This window comes from Achroia grisella, unplaced genomic scaffold, assembly GCF_030625045.1.
Source record: "Achroia grisella isolate CSIRO2021 unplaced genomic scaffold, CSIRO_AGI_Agris_v1 utg1419, whole genome shotgun sequence".
NCBI lineage: Eukaryota > Metazoa > Arthropoda > Insecta > Lepidoptera > Pyralidae > Achroia > Achroia grisella.
Window position 1 is genome coordinate 946,041 of NW_026712630.1, and position 17,850 is coordinate 963,890.

Here is a 17,850-nt window from a genome sequence, read left to right on the forward strand (position 1 = left end):
CAACCGATCGATCTAACGTATATTTGTTCACTCCACCAAAATTGTAATATATCACAGTATTTACCAATTAAATTCAAGAAATCAAGCGAAATCTATCATTTATTCACCCCGTAATCTGCTGAAGCCATCAACACCTTTTTTTTTTTTAAACTTGGAGAAAATCCCTCATGGATACCCGCCGGCCACGGGGGAAGCCCGCGGGTACTGTGAGACTCCTACTCACTAAAAACTCCAAGGTATCCCGACGAAGCACCTATAGCCTGAGTCGCGGGATCGAATGTATGTCCACCGCAACTCCGGCGGCGTCGGCCCGCTTTAGTTTGCGGGCCCCTTCGCTTTTATTTTGGGGTGTCCACCCCACCTCTCTTGAGAAGGCGGGCCACCTTCTCGGGCTTTTCTTGGAGATGCAACCGCCCTCGCGGTGACATCTCAGGCCCTTGCGGCGATCTGAGGCGCCCATGCGCCCCTCCACCTCGGATCGCTTTGGATGGAGGCACCCTTATTGGGCGGAATCCATCCTGCTCGGCCCGCTCTCACAGTTGGGGGCTTTGGGGCCCGACCGTTTGCCGACACCTTTACCCTTGGGCGGGGAACAGTTCTTCGCCCCCACCCAGTGGTCTGCCGGCCTGCCTTTAGAGGCACACACCGCACACCGCGGCGCAGACGCGCATGAGGCCGCCTTGTGGCCGCTCTCCCCACAGCGATAGCAGAGACCGCTGCGATCCTCCGCTTTGGTGCACTGGGCGCGCACATGACCCTCTTCTAGACAGCGGAAGCATCGCAGCTGTCTCTGTCTGAGCAATGCAGCTCGAACAACCACCCAGCCAACTTTAAGTTTCGCCGTGGTGGTGATGGCAGCAAGCCCCAGCACCGGTAGGATTCCTGCGAACGTCCCCCACCTTAACGTCCTGGACCTGGCAATCCCCGGCGCTAGCAATGGCAGCGGCAATCTCCTCAACGCCAACGGAGTCGTCCAGACCCATTAGATGCATTTCCGCCTGAAGGCATCAACACCTGCCATCTATCATTCGAGCCGCAACATCACCTACCATCTGAGCATTCGAGCCGCATCATCACGTACCATCGTCGATTTCAAACTCGCGTACCGGAAGTTAAATCAGATATTTAAACAGCGTGCATAACAACATCTGAGTCAATAGACAAAAATAGAAGTTAAGAAACTACACAAAAGTATCGTAACTATTTATTCTGATGATATTTTTCATTGTATCAATTGTCTAATACCAATAAAACAAGTTCTGTTTTTTAAATAATATTTATTGTTATTACCATTAAAAAAAACTATTCCGTCATACTCGTGAACGGGTGCTGCTTGTAGGGACTCGTCTGCTCTAATCACTATGACTGATTTCCTCTTATTAATTGTTTTACCAGTTGGTTATATATTCAATATTTTTTCTATTTGAGTATTTAATTGAATTAGTGCTAATTGGTACTTTGTATTCACACACTTAAAAATGTAAAATAACAATAAAAATATTTAAAAGAGCAACACGCAAGTTTCTTGCTCGTTCTTCTTGTGATGAGACATCTTTCCAAATGAGCGGTAGATTAAAAAAAATGTGATGACTATTCAAAAGTGCTTCAATGTAAGTTTATTTGAATAAATGATTTTCTATTCTAATCTATTCTTTGGTGTATGTACCGTATTGATGTTCATATGCATGTAGTAAAAAATATATTTTTTAAAATTTATAAAATAACACTTTTTACAATTTTTGCCTGTCTGTCTGCTACGGCTAATCTCTAAAATGGCTGGACCGATTTTGACGGGACTTTTATTGACAGATAGCTAATGTAATAAGGAGTAACTTATGCTACTTTTGTTTTAGAAAAATAAAGTTAAATTCTACGCGGAGGAAGTCGCGAGTACAGCTAGTGAATAAATATATTTTGATTTGTGATAATGCAATGAAATTACGTACTTCAATACTTCAGTTTAATAATAATTATTTAACAGAAGTATTGAAGTATAATAAGGGTAAAAAAAATAAATGTGCGAGGAATCGAACCCACGACCATCGGTCGTAAAGCGGTGTACCAAACCACTAGATCACTGAGGTCGTCGTTTAATGCCTAATTTTGTAACTTTGCATTTCCAGCCTGTCGTATTGAGTCTCAATTTTTTTTGATAATAACGATTATAAACTTGAACCAATATTCGTTGTGTTATCGGCAAATGACATCTGACATTGTTATATGTTATTGATATTTCTGTCCTGTAGTTTATTATATTTACGAATCTCTCTGTCGCTAATAGATTATGTTTGTGTAATATTTATATATGATAATAAATTATCAGAGTTCAGAACCGAGCAGCCAGAATCATTGGTAATCAACGTCTATGTGACAGACTCGACCCATTGGCTTTGCGGCGAGATATTGCATCTCTGTGCATTTTCTACCGCATATATCACGGGTAGTGTTCTGAGGAATTGTTCGGATTAATATCAGTTGCTGAGTTTCACCACCGTACCACCAGAAACTAAAATACCATCTTAATCATCTGGCTGAATGGCGGTCCTCCACAGTGCGGTTTTCTAGAAACTTTTTGCCTCGCACAAACACATTATGGAATCACCTTCCAGCAATGGTATTTCCGAACCGATACGATATTGAAACCTTCAAGAAAAGAGCTTATTCCTTTTTAAAAGGCCGACAACGTACTTGCAATTCCTCTGGTGTTGCGGGTGCTCATGGGCGGCGGTAATCACTTACCATCAGGTGAGCCGCATGCACGTTTGTCCCCTGTGTTATAAAAAAAAATATATGATATTATTATTACGGATGACAAGTTCTCGCAACTTCGTCCGCGCGGAATTAAAGTTTATTTTTCTAAAATAAAAGTAGCCTAAGTTATTCCTTATTACATCAGCTACCTGCTAATAAAAGTCACGTCAAAATCGGTACAGCCATTTCAGAGATTAGACGGAACAAACAGACTGACACACAGACAAAAATTGTAAAAAATGTTATTCTGGTGTATGTATTTATATTCATATGCATGTAGTAAAAAACTGTTATTTTAATATTACAAACAGACACTCCAATTTTATATACATGTATAGATTTATTTATTTTTAAAGATACAGTAATAAAAATCTGTCTTAACTACAATTCTAAAGGTCCTAGACTAACTGTTCTAATATTTGTAGGTAACCACAAATTGCCTTGAGTAACAAGATTATACTATTATAGATATACGATACAAAGAATTAAAAAACAACTCTAATGGTCATAGTGTTCTTAGTAATGTTTAATTATTATACTATTACTATTTAAAAACTAAAACAAATATTAATGTTTATTTTAGTTTTTAAATTTAGTTTAAGTATAAACTGAATTTAAAAAAAAGAAATTCAGTTGAGTTTCTTTTGCAACTCTTAGTACTAAAGTATATTCATTTCAGTTTTTAAGTTTAGTTTAGTTTTTAATTATAAACTGGCGTTTAAAAATATAAAAATCAGTTGAGTTTCTTGTGGAACTCTTAGTACTAAAGTATATAAAATTCAGTTTTTAAGTTTAGTTTAATTTTTAATTACAAACTGGCTTTTAAAAATAAAGTAACTCAGTTGAGTTTGACGGACTGAATACTGAACTGGACGGTAGGGTAAAAATATTAACAAAAAACATTTGTGTTCATGCGGCTAAAATTTTCTATATGAATAAATTATTTCTGATTGATTGATTGAGATTGATGGATTGGTTGATTGATTAGGACTTTCTATCAGGTAGAGCGTCAAAATATTCCATTTGGAATATCAGTTGAAAGTATTTAAGTTTATTTTTTTAAGACTAATACTAAAATAGTATATTGATATTTATTTTACTAAATATTTAAATCGTTTAGTCATGTTATAGCCTTAATGTAAAAAAACCAGTCAAGCGTGTTTATTTAATTGTCTGAAGTGTTCCGTTTAACAACATTTCATTACACAGTATAAAACAAAGTCGCTGTACGCTTTCTGTCCGTCTTATGTATGCTTAAATCTTTAAAACTACGCAACGGATTTTGAAGCGGTTTTTTTAATAGATAGAGTGATTCTTTTTTTTTTTTTTTTATATTTAAATACATTTTTCCACAGACATATTCGTCCGTGCCTTTTTTAATTTACTTTAATATTATAATATTTATTTAATTTCCATTTTTGTACAACTCCAGCCGAGATGTTACAATTTGCCTAACAGTGACACCGAGGCAGACCTTATCCGTCTGGCCCAGAACCACCGCTGGCCGGCCGGGTGAGTTGACAACATGCAGTGTCACCCATCTTTATTTGGAGGATTAGATTTATCAATATGCATATACAATTATATAAATCTTACACTACTACTAATTTCACAGTTTTCATTACATTGTGCAATGTAAGAATTCATAATGTAACAATACACATTATGAATTCTTACACTGCATATACAATTATATGAAATCTTATTCTAACACTATTTTCAAAGTTCACTATTTGTTATAGTCCAGGTTTTGTTTAATTATTGATTGTTTAATTTCACAGTTCACTTTTTGTCGTAATTCGGCAATTTTTTTTTTTTTCTCTTTTTCACTTCCCTTTCCCCTTTCCTCTTTCTCTTCTCTTTTCCCTTTTCCTTCTTTTTTTTATACTTTTAGCGAGCATGTTCCGGCCTTTCCAGTCCAAAGCGCCCCGACGATGCATCAGCTGTTCTGGTTTTCTATGTGCTGATTATTTTAGCGCAATCAGCGCATCAATGATCGATAGAGTGATTCAAGAGGAAAGTTTACATATATAATACATGTACACCCGTGCGAAGCCGGGGCGAGAACCTAAGATCTAACAGCAGATGGTTTGAAAAGAATAAGTGCTGATTTTCTTGTCACTTCCTAGCTTGATAACACTCCGAACTGACGGTACATTTGACATATCATAAGAGTCTATAATAAACCTACATGAATAAAGAGATTTTGATTTGATATCATCGGTACATATAACCTATTATTGTCGTAATGATAACAAATTTGATACCAACAAGCGTTAAGCAATAAAAACCAATAAAGAGGATATATCCCTCACTTTCCCTTCTAGATTTATTGTTAGTATAATAGATAGTTAGGAGTGGAAGATCAAGGCACAGCTACATCAAACAAACTACGGAGAAGATGGGAGTCGTGTCGTATCAAGAATTAAAGAGCATGATGGAAGATCCAACCAGAGCGTAGCTCTTAAATTATGAATGAATGAGATAATCTGTATTTCATACAGTCTATTCTCAAACCAAATTCCATTCAAAGTAATCAATTAAATAGACAGAAAATTTTTAGTTTATAATATTTATACAGATGCTCAAGTTGTAAATATAAACTGAAAGAAAATAATGCGGCACATCTGTATTCTATAAGGAATTCTAAAAAAAAACACATTAACGAAACATAATAGCTTAAATATATATATTAGGGTGTCCCTTATTTTTCAAAGTTTTTATTTTTTAATGCATAGGTCTTAGTTTTGTTCATATGTTCCTAAAACACTCGAAAATACATTTTTATATAATTTGGAGAACGATAACCCGTGCCGACTTGCATCGAAACATGTTCATACAAATAACGTATTTGCCATTTGTTTCAAGTAACTCTTGTTATTAACATATTGTTTTTATGTTTAAAAAAATGGCAGTAGAATTAAGAACCAATAAAAAAAGTATTTTCTTAGTTGGTGACGTGAATGGTTCACGTCACCAACTAAGACGTCACCAACAAATAACTGTAGCAAAGTTACCGTCTAATCGTCAAGTTCTTGCAGTCCTCTTTTTTAACATTCGCGAAGTCAAATTTATTGTTAATGGAACGCAAATCTTGCCGTTCGAGAGTGTATTATATTCTGGGAAAAAGCTAGAATCCCTACCAGACCTGTGCCTAACTGTGTAAAAAAACTTGTGGATCTTCACCGTGCTTGGAGAGAGTTACAAAAAAATTAAAAAAAAACGCCAGCTGTTTACAAGCGCCGTGAGGAGGACTTTCAAAATAATTTAGATAATTTATTCGATATAGCACACGCAAATGCTTTGGACTGGATAAAATTAGAAGAAGATAAAATATTTTTACAAAAACAAAGAGAACCAGGGCGTCTAGGATGTTTAGCGGGAGTAGATAAAAAGTTAGCCGAGAAAGAAAAAAGAACAAGACAGAGAAAATTAAAAGAAGAGAAAAAAAGACAAGATGTTCCAAAAGTTTATCGTCATCTTTAACTACACAAGATTTTATCGAAACGCAAGAAAATCCCAATCCCAATACCAGCTCTGACGGAACCCTTGCCGTCAACATCTCAAATGATAAGTTTTGTAAATTGTAAAAAAAAAGACGGCCTCGGTGGTCTAGCGGTTTAGCACACCGCCTTACTACCGATGGTCGCGGGTTCGATTCCTCGCACGGCACAAACATTTGTATTCATGAGTACGATTGTTTGTATCGGTCTGGGTATTTTCTATGTATAATATGTACGTATTTACGAAAAAAACGTATCTATGTATTTGTATCAGTTGTCTAGTACCCATAATACAAGCTTTAGGTAGCTTAATTTGGGTCTAGATGGCACTGTGTGAATTGTCCTGAGATTATTATTATTATTATTATTATTGTAAATACTTCAAAAAGAGGAAGGAAAGATTTCATCACTCCTAAGTTAGTTGCCACTTTAGATAGATGTCAATTAAGCATAAGGGACTCTGTCTATGTACTTCAGGCTGTAGTAGAAGCCCTAGATCTCAGCTGTGATGAGTTCCCGATAAACAATTCGTCAAAGAAAAATATTAAAATAAGACTTTCTGCAGCAATGCATCAAGCTAGGTGGATGGCTAGAGCCATTTACTCTTTGAAAATATGTTTGTTGCAATCTCAATTCAAAATTAGCGCTAAGGATAAAAGAGCCCTTCAAGATATTTGTTTATTCATTGCAGTTATATATGTAAAACCATGGCTTAGATGTAGTCTGGCAGTCACGGCCCCAAATCAAGCTTCGCGCTTTTTAAAAAGTCTTAAGGAATATGAAACTGTTAATAAAGAGATCTCCAAAGCTGCCCTGAGCAAGTTTAGTCAACATTTTTGGTACTTGTAAGAAGAAATAGCTGTTTTATCACTCTTTGATGATGAAGTAGATGAACAAACTAAGACGAATATTGTAGCGAACTTACAAAGAGATAGTTTATATGATTCTGTAAAAAGATACAGTCCATCGAAAGAAGATATGTCTGATTATTTGTATGGTAAGTAGAAATACATAACATTTATTTTAGTATAGTTTTTTTTTAATGTTACACATTTTAATTTAATTCGGTTTTATCGCGTTTATCATATTTTTATATTTGGTTGGTCTAGACCTGACCTGACTGATAAATGTAATAATTAAACCGTATTAAGTTATTTAATTTAAAAATTAAATAGTTTTATATCTTATATCCATCTTAATAAACTGATAATAATATATCTTGTATTTTGTTGCAGGAAAATCATTAAATGATTTTGTGTCTGTTAAGAGCACAAATTTATTTGCTCGTTTAAATATGGATACAGACTTCTTAAAGAATACCGTTTCTGCATGGGACGAAGATGTAACCTATTTGCAGGCTAAAACAAGAGTTCTTTCTTTAAGGGCCGTGAATGATACAGCTGAAAGAGCTGTAAAACTTATGCAAGATTTCAATGGCTTAGTCACTGCAAAAGAATATCAAAAACAGTTTTTGCTGCGTACCTACAAGATTTTTTGTGTACAAGAGCATAGAAATCTGTATCCAGACTGTAAAAAAGAGACCCTTAAAAGAAAATATTTGTGATATTCATTTGATTAATAAATACTATATTCTAACTTTCTCTTTGATTATTATTATTAAACATTTTATTTCATTTTATTACACATACACAACGATAAGCGTTAAAGACAACGATTTTTAAAATATTCAAGACTCTGTCGGCACGGGTTAATGTTGACATATAAAGATAAAATTTTGTATTTGATTAAGTTTAGGTAGTTTAAAAAGAATTAAGGGGTATGCATTTCGATATCTGAAAAAAAATTTTTTTCACCCATATAAGGGACACCCTAATATATATAGAGTTCATTATTTCAATTTTACTCACATTATCACTTCAACATACGTAGAATACATTTGTCAGACATGATAACGTTAGTAGTTATAGTCTTATCTGCTATTCTTTTGTATTTCTATAATACAAGAACATTCAAATATTGGGAGAAGAGAGGCGTGAAACATGACCGACCCGTGCCTTTCTTCGGCAACAACAAAGAAGGATTCCTTATACGGAAAAGCAAAGTGCAACTCAACACGGAAATGTACCACAAGTACCCCAATGAGAAGGTGGTCGGTTTCTTCAGAGGAACGAGGCCGGAGCTGATTATTAGGGACCCGGATTTGGTGAAACGTATAATGGTTACGGATTTTGGATCGTTTTTCTATCGCGGATTTGTTCCAAATAAGGAGGTCATTGAACCGGTTATGAGGAATCTGTTCATTGTTGAAGGGGATCTGTGGAAGATGTTGAGGATACGGATGACACCAGCTTTCTCAAGTGGAAAACTGAAAGCGATGTTTCCGCTGATAGTGGAGCGCGCGGAGAAGCTGCAATCCAGGACTCTGGAGGTGGTTGCGAGCGGAAAGAGTTTTGATGTCAAAGATCTGATGGCAAGATACACTACTGACTTCATAGGTGCTTGTGCTTTCGGTCTAGAATCCGACTGCCTGAATGACGAAAACTCTGATTTCAGAAAACTTGGCAGCAAAATATTTGCACCTGGTCTAGGCGACGCTTTAGTTGCGGTGTTGAAGGAAATGTTTCCAGTTTTGTGTAAAGACTTAAGGTATTTCTATAGACTTGAAGACGAAGCTAAAGAATTGTCACAGGAGATTCAGAAGGCGAGAAATTATAAACCAATCGGCAGGAATGATTACGTAGATATGATGCTAACTATCAAAAATCAGGGGAATGTGGAAATTGAGTCGATGGAGAAGAAAAAAGGGGACGGCTCACCTGAAATGGTTTCGATACAGTTTGACGATGATCTTTTTATGGCGCAGCTGATTATGTTCTTCGCAGCTGGTTTTGAGACGTCATCATCATCTTCCAGTATGACGTTACATTTTCTGGCTTATCATCCCGAAGAGCAAACGAAAGTACAAGAAGACATTGATAGAGTATTAGCTAGATATGATAACAAACTCTGTTACGATGCAGTCAAAGAAATGATTTATCTAGAAATGGCTTTAAAGGAAGGAATGAGAATGTTTCCATCAGTTGGGTTTATATCCAGACAATGTGCTAGGGATTATACTTTTGAAGAGCTAGGCTTTACAATCGACAAAGGCATAAATGTTATGATTCCAGTTCAAGCTTTACACATGGATCCTAAATATTGGGATAACCCTGAAGAATTTCGCCCTGAGAGATTCCACCCAGATAGTGAAATAAGAATAAATAATGATATATACTTACCGTTTGGTAGCGGTCCACGCAGTTGTGCAGGTATGTTGATGTTATCTATTTTTTTCATGCAAAAACTGAGGTACTTTTTTCGGACTACTCTAATGCTGTTGGACGTAGCTGGCCTTTACAGCTTCACCGGACGATAGGGGGCGAGTGCAGATGACACTCCAAACTAAAGTAAGGACTTATGGAGCGGCTGAGGGCCAACTCCCGCTTGACGGATACGACTTTAGTCTGAGGGTACCGCTAGGGGTACGAACCTCGGCTCAGGCCGTCGTAATGTCAATCCCCGTTTGATTTGGACTGTGATCAATCGAAGGATTGACTGAGGTACCTATGAATTGACCTTTTTGGTCAGACTTGCTGGTAAAATATATCTGGTATATAATTAACTGACTGTTATCCCAGAATATAAATCAAATAATAATATTTAAAAATAAACAAATCACAATATATTTGTGATAATAAATTAAACTCTATAAATATGTGATTCTCATTTTATCACGCGGCTATCTGTATCCGGAACTGCAATGCAGCCTGTACTAGCTGATAAGTAGCTATCTTAGGTGATTTTTTTAATCTATCGAGTATTTTTCCGTTTATTGAGTATAAACAAACATTGCAAAAAATATTGAAAATGGAAACATTTTCAATATTTTTTTTGTAAGTCAAGTATTACGTCTAGCCGTATGGTAGCTTCTTTGTATGTTACGGTTGAAGGATGGAACTAGGCAGTGAAATTATCGGATAAGAGATAGTTCATAATTTTTATTATATTTATTTTTGATTATTTTTGATAGATTTTTGAATTTTGAATTGTGAATTTTTCGAATTTTAATTTGTTTATCTCATTACACTAATAATGAGTGCGTAGCGATTTCTATGTTGATTATCGCAAGCCTTTTATTCGTTATACTGTAATTATTATTTATATAAAAAACATCTATTAAAAAGAGCAACACACAAGTTTCTTGCTCATTCATCTTGTGATGAATCTGCATTCCGAATGAGTGGTAGAATCAAAATATGACTATTCAAAAGTGCTTGTAATGAGTTTATTTGAATAAAGATTGTTTCTATTTCTATTGTGTAATACTCGATTCACTCTGTTATAAATACTATAAATTAATTAATATTTTAAATAATTGTGTGTGTGTTTCTAAATTAAGTTTCAACGACATAAGGTTAGTAATTTAAACTTCCATTTTCAGGTAGTCGTCTAGGCCTCATGCAAGCCATGGCTGGGTTGGCAGCAGTACTATCCAAGTTCACAGTGAAACCAGCACCGGAGTCCAGGCTGCAGCCGATAATAGACCCTAAGTCTGAAATAGTGCAAGGTGTAGAGGGAGGCCTACCTTTAATGTTTTATAAAAGAAACGAGTTTATATGAAATTATTTTTAAAGAGGTCATAAAATTTGATACTATTTCTAGTTATGTTTAAAATATATATATCATATATAGGAAACGAATCTATATGAAATAATTTTAATGAGATTATAATATTTGATACTATTTCTACTTATGTTTAAAATATAAACATATATATCTTATAAATGAAACGAATATATATGAAATAATTTTTAATGAGATCATAAAATTTGATACTATTTCTTGATTTATTGATCTATTAGGAGTAGAATTATCTATGTATTAATACGTGAAGCCAAATCTTTATATTCAAGAAACTTAGCTTCATAATCGTTGTGGTTTTAAACATTTAAACATACATAGGGACGGATAGACAGTGACTTTGTTTTATATAATGAAATGATATAGAGAAGGAGTGCAGAATGCTGATATCTTCTTGAAATTATACAAAAAAATATACTTTTGTAGTGCTTTCGAGCTAAGAAGAAATGAGAAGGAACTCAGCTGTTATTGTCTTCAAATCAGCTTGTATATGATTACAAAAAAACAACTTAATTTTTAAATACTAACATTAAGTATAATATACTGACCAACAGCATATGCTATTGCAATCAAAACGAAATAGTCTAATCATCGAACAGAGCAAGCACTCGTTCACGAGTATGACGGATTACGAAAAGATATGAATTAATTAACTTAATGGAATGACATCACAGTATTTCGATTGTACAGTGCATTTATCTTTATGTGTGGTTGAATTGATAACCTCTCCTTTATTGATGTCGGTTAAAATGACTGATGACTTATGAAGACATCGTTTATCAAATATATACATACCTACGTGTGATAAACACATATCTTTTCAGACCATATATATGTATATATACTAGCTGTACCCGCGACTTCATTCGCAGTGAACATTTGAATTCTTCTTAATGTTATTTTATGTATATCTATGTATATATAAATAAAATTGGATTGTCTGTTTGTAATATTGAAATAACCGTTTTTTACTACATGCATATGAATATACATACAGTACATACACGAAAATGACATTATTTATAATTTTTGTCTGTCCGCCTGTTTGTCCTGGCCAATCTCTGAAATGACTGGACCGATTGTGCGGGACTTATTTTGGCACCTTTGGGTACTTTTATTGTAGAAAAATAAAGTTAAATTCATAGAAATAGACATAGAAATAATATTTATTCAAATAAACTCATTACAAGCACTTTTGAATAGTCATATTTTGATTTTACTACTCATTCGGAACGCAGACTCATCACAAGAAGAATGAGCAAGAAACTTGTGTGCTGCTCTTTTGAATAGATGTTTTTTTTATTCATAACAAAATGTGTTTAACTTTGTCTAGTTATTATAAAAAGATAATCCCGGTCATAGTTTATAATTATATGTAACACAGATAATAATAATAAAGATATTTTTTTTTATATTTTAATTTGTTAATGTATTTTATTTTTCTATACTATTACCACAGATAACATAATATTACAAAGAGAAAGGATTTTGTCACGACGAAAGTCAAAGGAAAGTAGACTCCGAAATCATTGCACCGATTTCAGCAATTTTTTTACAGTTTGGAAGGTATATTATTCCAGCTTTTGCCCGCGACTTTGCTCGCGTTAATTTATCCCCTTAGGGGTGAAATTTATCTAAATCCTTTCTTAGAGGATGCCTACGTCGTAGTAGGTTTATGCATGCAAAGTCTCAGCCCGATCGGTTTAAAATTGACAAAGTTTCATACAAACTTTTATCCCCTTGGGGGTAGAATTAATCAAAATCCTTTCTTATCGGATGCCTACGTCATAACATCTACCTGCATGCCAAATTTCAGCCCGATCCGTCCAGTGGTTTGAGCTGTGCGTTGATAGATCATTACGTCAGTCACCTTTGAGTTATATAGATTTAGATTTATTTATTTATTAAAACTTTAATGAACAAATACAAAAATAAAGGTGTAAATAGAGGACTTAACACCATAAGGCATTTGCTCCCAGTCGACCATGAGGTAAACAGATTTTAGTGCGGTGCATTATTAAGAAAATAACATGAAAATAAATAAAAGTAAGTACGTATAAATAAAGTAAATGAATAAATGATAATAATAATCTCAGGACAATTCACACAGCACCATCTAGACCCAAGTTAAGATAGCTAAAGCTGGTGTTAGTGTAGAAGTTATAAGATTACAACCGTATATTGATCATATATATTTTTTTTTTCGGACTACTCTGATGCTGTTGGGCATAGATTATTTCTATATCTCTATTCTTTACTGTACAGGAAAAAAACATCAGCAATTTGCAATTATTAGCTATTTATTCTAATAATTAATATCAATAATAATATATCAATTCAAACAGCGCCATCTAGACCCAAGTTAGTGTAGCTAAAGCTTGTGTTATGGGTACTAGATGACTGATACATATACATATATATTTTTTTTTCGTAAATACATACATATTATACATAGAAAACATCCAGACCGATACAAACAATCTTACTCATGACTACAAATGTTTGTACCGTACGAGGAATCGAACCCGCGACCTTTGGAAGTAAGGCGTGCTACATTGTCATCTGCATCTTCCTTATCCCATTTATTTGTGGTCGAAATATGTTTTTCTCTTCCATACATCTCTGTTCGCAGTCATCTCGTTATTTACTCCCTTTCTCACCATATCATCTTTCACACAGTCCATCCATCTCTTTTTCGGCCTTCCTCTGCCCTTATAACCATCCACATTCATAACACCTTTCGGATATGATCTTCATTCCTACGCATTACATGCCCATACCATGATAGACTACCTGGATATAAAAAAATATCTAAATATTTATATTATTTGTCTAGTACCCATAACCCGAGCTATGCGTATCTTGGGACTAGATGGCGCTGTGTTAATTGTCTAAGATTATTTATTTACTTATATCCACGGGGTTCGGTATGTTAAAAATTTATTGTTACGTAATCCCATACAATTATTAACACAGACTCATTATCTCGTGATATAATATAATTTTATGTACCTAAAAGAGAGTATAGTCTTTATTTCAAAATGAATAGTGCTCAAATTCAGATGCTCATTATAGTCATTGCGAAGTAACATGCCATAGGGACGTACAAACTGCAAAGATTACATATATAAATCGATTAATCGTAAACCTCGAGGATACGATTAATATTTGTAAAGATTAGACTATAGTTATTGCGAAGAGGTATGCCATAGGGACGTACAAACTGCAAAGATTATATGTATAAATCGATTAATCATATACCTCGAGTATTCGATTAATGTTTGTAAAGATTAGCATATAGTTATTGCGAAGAGGTATGCCATAGGGACGTACAAACTGCAAAGATTATATGTATAAATCTATTAATCGTATACCTCGAGTATTCGATTAATGTTTGTAAAGATTATACTATAGTTATTGCGAAGAGGTATGCCATACAAACTGCAAAGATTATATGTATAAATCTATTAATCGTATACCTCGAGTATTCGATTAATGTTTGTAAAGATTTTACTATAGTTATTGCAAAGAGATGAAATGCTCTGAAATGGCTGGACCGATTTTGACGGGACTTTTATTGGCAGTTAGCTGATATAATAAGGGGTAACTTAGGCTACTTTTATTTTAGAAAAATAAAGTTAAATTCCACGCGGACAAAGTTGCGGGAATAGCTAGTCTCTAATATATTTATTTGTAAGTTCGGATTTCAAGATTTCATAAGATCCTTAACGTTGCATCTCGTAAATTGTTAAGTTACTATATCTTAATCGAATTCGTTTGGCAATCGAAATACAAATCGATTTTCATCGATATCACAAAATATCAGAATCGTGAACCCTAATCCACAGACTCGTTTGGGTAATTGTTATACAAGGTCGATAGCATACGTACGATCTGTGTTTTGATCACAACTAGTTTGGATCACAAATTAAAAACATCACAACCAAAGACAGTTTCAATTTTAAATAAAATGATAACGTTGGTAATTATACTTTTGACTTTTGTCGTATTATATTTCTACAATACAAGGTCTTTTAAGTACTGGGAAAAGAAAGGCGTTAAACATGACAAGCCGGTGGTTTTTTTCGGAAACAACATGGATGGATTATTGCTGCGTAAAAGTAAAGTGCAAATTACTAGAGAGCTATACAATAAGTACCCTAATGAGAGGTTAATTGGGTTCTACAGAGGAACGCGACCGGAGTTGATAGTCAGAGATCCGGAGCTGGTGAAACGTATACTTGTTACAGACTTTGGCTCATTCTTTTATCGTGGATTTATACCGTATACGAAAGTGATGGAGCCGCTTCTGCGAAACGTATTTGCAGCAGAGGGTGACTTATGGAAGATGTTAAGAATGCGTATGACACCAGCTTTTACGAGTACTAAATTAAAAGCCATGTTTCCATTGATTGTGGAGCGTGCAGAAAAACTACAATCACGGACTTTTGAAGTTGCTGCCAGTGGAAAAACTTATGATGCAAAGGAATTGATGGCAAGATATACTACTGACTTCATCGGTGCTTGCGGTTTCGGTTTAGAATCAGATTCTCTAAATGACGACAATTCAGACTTTCGGAAATTAGGTAGGAAATTTGTTGAACTCAGAATAGGCGACGCCTTAGTTGCTGTGCTCAAGGATATGTTTCCAGAGCTTTGTAAAAATCTTAAGTACTTCTTCAGGGTTGAAAAAGATGTAAAAATACTTTCAGAAAACATTCAAAAAGCTAGAAATTATCAGCCGATAGGAAGAAACGATTTCGTCGATTTGATGCTTGCAATAAAAAATTTGGAATCTGTGGAAATGGAATCGATTGAAAGGAAAAAAGACGACGGTACACCTGAACTAGTCACTATTAATTTTGATGATGATGTTTTCATGGCTCAGCTTGCAATGTTTTTCGGAGCTGGATTTGAGACTTCAGCCACTACATCGAGTATGACATTAAATTTATTGGCCTTCCATCCAGAGGAGCAAGCAAATGTCCAAGATGACATCGATAGAGTTCTAGCTAAATATGATAATAAGCTCTCTTTTGAAGCAGTTAATGAGATGAATTATTTAAAAATGGCAATAAAGGAAGCAATGAGGATATTTCCGTCACTTGGTTTTGTTTCCAGGCAGTGCGCTAAAAGTTATACTATTGAAGATCTAGGCTTAACGATCGATAAAGGAATTAATGTTATGATTCCAATTCAAGCATTACACATGGATTCTAAATATTGGGACAAACCTGAAGATTATCGCCCTGAAAGATTCCGCAATGAAGAGGAAAACAAAGATGTATTTTTACCATTTGGTAATGGACCGCGCAATTGTATAGGTACGTAATAACATTTCACTATTCAGTCATAAAATGAAAAAAGTTGTACTTTATTGTGGATCACGTTTAGTGTTTAGTTACTTTAAATTTTTTTCATATAATAAAAGAATGTGAAAAATAATTAAAGTGTTTTCTGCTCCAAGAGCATACAATAAGTCAGTCAAATTTGCAAAATATACAGTAATTATATATATTTCGTATAATAATTAAAACAGGAGAGACTTTAAATATCACTAATGATATTTTATTAATAAACCTAACAACACCATAGCAATATATAAACTGCTATTTTACAAAGACAAGAAACATTTTCAAATATATTGTCAGTCAAATTCTGGTGTAAATAAAACTACAGATATCAATGTATCTCCATTTTATCCACAGGTTATGGCAAAAACCAACTATGAGCACAAATCGCAAGAAACTTTTTTCCTTTTTGTTAATTGAAAATTGTAAAATTTTCAGGTAGTCGTCTTGGACTGATGCAAACCATGGCCGGAGTAGCAGCGATACTGTCCAAGTTTACCGTGAAGCCTGCTCCGGAGTCCAGGCGAATACCAATTATAGATCCTATGTCTGAAATAGCACAGGGTATTGTTGGAGGTCTACCGCTAATGTTCTACGTAAGAAATGAAAAGAAATAAGGTAGTTTAAGACAAACTGCAATAAGAATTTTATTTTGTCTATTAAGATTTTTATGTTTACTATTTTAAGAGACTATTAAATATTTCAAAAATCAAAATATCTTTATTCATGTAGTTATATTACAGACTCTTATGATATGTCAAATCAGAGAAGAACTGACAAAAACCTAAGCTCGTATTCTTTTCACATAAATGTAGTAAATGTTTACAATAATACAGATTCATTTTTAAATTCAAATTTGGGAGAATAATGACCAACAGCATATGCTATAGCAAAACCAAAAGGTCTAATCAGTGTTCGTAACCCGCACAGACTAGTCCCCACAAGCACCAGCAATGCTAATCATGGATAATTAAAAACACATTACTGTTAGCACATGAAACCTCTTTTTGTATAAAAGCCATAAAATAATTGTAATTAAAAATAAAATAAAAACTTCTTTTCTTTCTCTCAACACGGTCTATCATTTATTATTAATTTTATTGATTTTAAATGCATTATAAATAGATCACAGTGAGAAACACTAACAATTACAATTATTGCAGCTAGAATTGGCGACCCACTTATTTTGCTTTACACAACGCCATCTAGAGACAAATACTGTGTTTAAATATAATTGTCATATTTGTATCACTTTGCTAATGATCAACGAGTAAGTAAACATAATACCATCTACCATTTGCCTGCGTTTCACAGATTACCGATAGGTTTTTAAAGCAGATGGGGTAGCTTTTTAAGAGTGCTAACTGTTACTTATAGATGTGAAGCATTTATTTATTCCTGAGGATAAATAAATGCTTTACATCTATATTTACTACATCATCAATATTTAGAGCAATTGAAAGAAAAAAGGTATAAAACTATTAAAGTTATATTTATTGTAGGTGATTCAATGTATAAAGTGGATTATTGAAAATGTAAAGATATCATATTTACATAGTATAAAATGAAATTGCTTCCAATGCCTGTTCTCTTAGATCTTTTAA

At 34.2% G+C, this 17,850-nt stretch overlaps 2 protein-coding genes across 2 annotated transcripts; both read left to right on the forward strand.

Moving 5' to 3' along the window:
• Positions 1–8,160: 8,160 nt before the first annotated feature.
• On the forward strand, positions 8,161–10,859 carry LOC131855427 (probable cytochrome P450 6a18; the record flags this gene model as incomplete). Its single annotated transcript, XM_059206703.1, has 2 exons — positions 8,161–9,523; positions 10,696–10,859. Coding segments are annotated over exons 1-2 (1,527 nt in total), but the record flags the coding sequence as incomplete, so codon positions are not given.
• Positions 10,860–14,807: 3,948 nt separating this feature from the next.
• LOC131855422 (cytochrome P450 6B6-like) lies at positions 14,808–16,865 on the forward strand. Its single transcript, XM_059206697.1, has 2 exons — positions 14,808–16,219; positions 16,685–16,865. The coding sequence occupies exons 1-2, from the start codon at positions 14,866–14,868 to the stop codon at positions 16,861–16,863; spliced, it is 1,533 nt and encodes a 510-aa protein (XP_059062680.1). The 5' UTR covers positions 14,808–14,865; the 3' UTR covers positions 16,864–16,865.
• The last annotated feature ends 985 nt before the right edge of the window (positions 16,866–17,850 follow it).

Bases quoted from the DNA above. Each gene is read 5' to 3' on its own strand.
- LOC131855422 (XM_059206697.1), top strand. From the start codon at position 14,866: ATGATAACGTTGGTAATTATACTTTTGACTTTTGTCGTATTATATTTC. The intron at 16,220-16,684 runs GTACGTAATAAC...TAAAATTTTCAG, and splicing joins TGGACCGCGCAATTGTATAG to GTAGTCGTCTTGGACTGATG.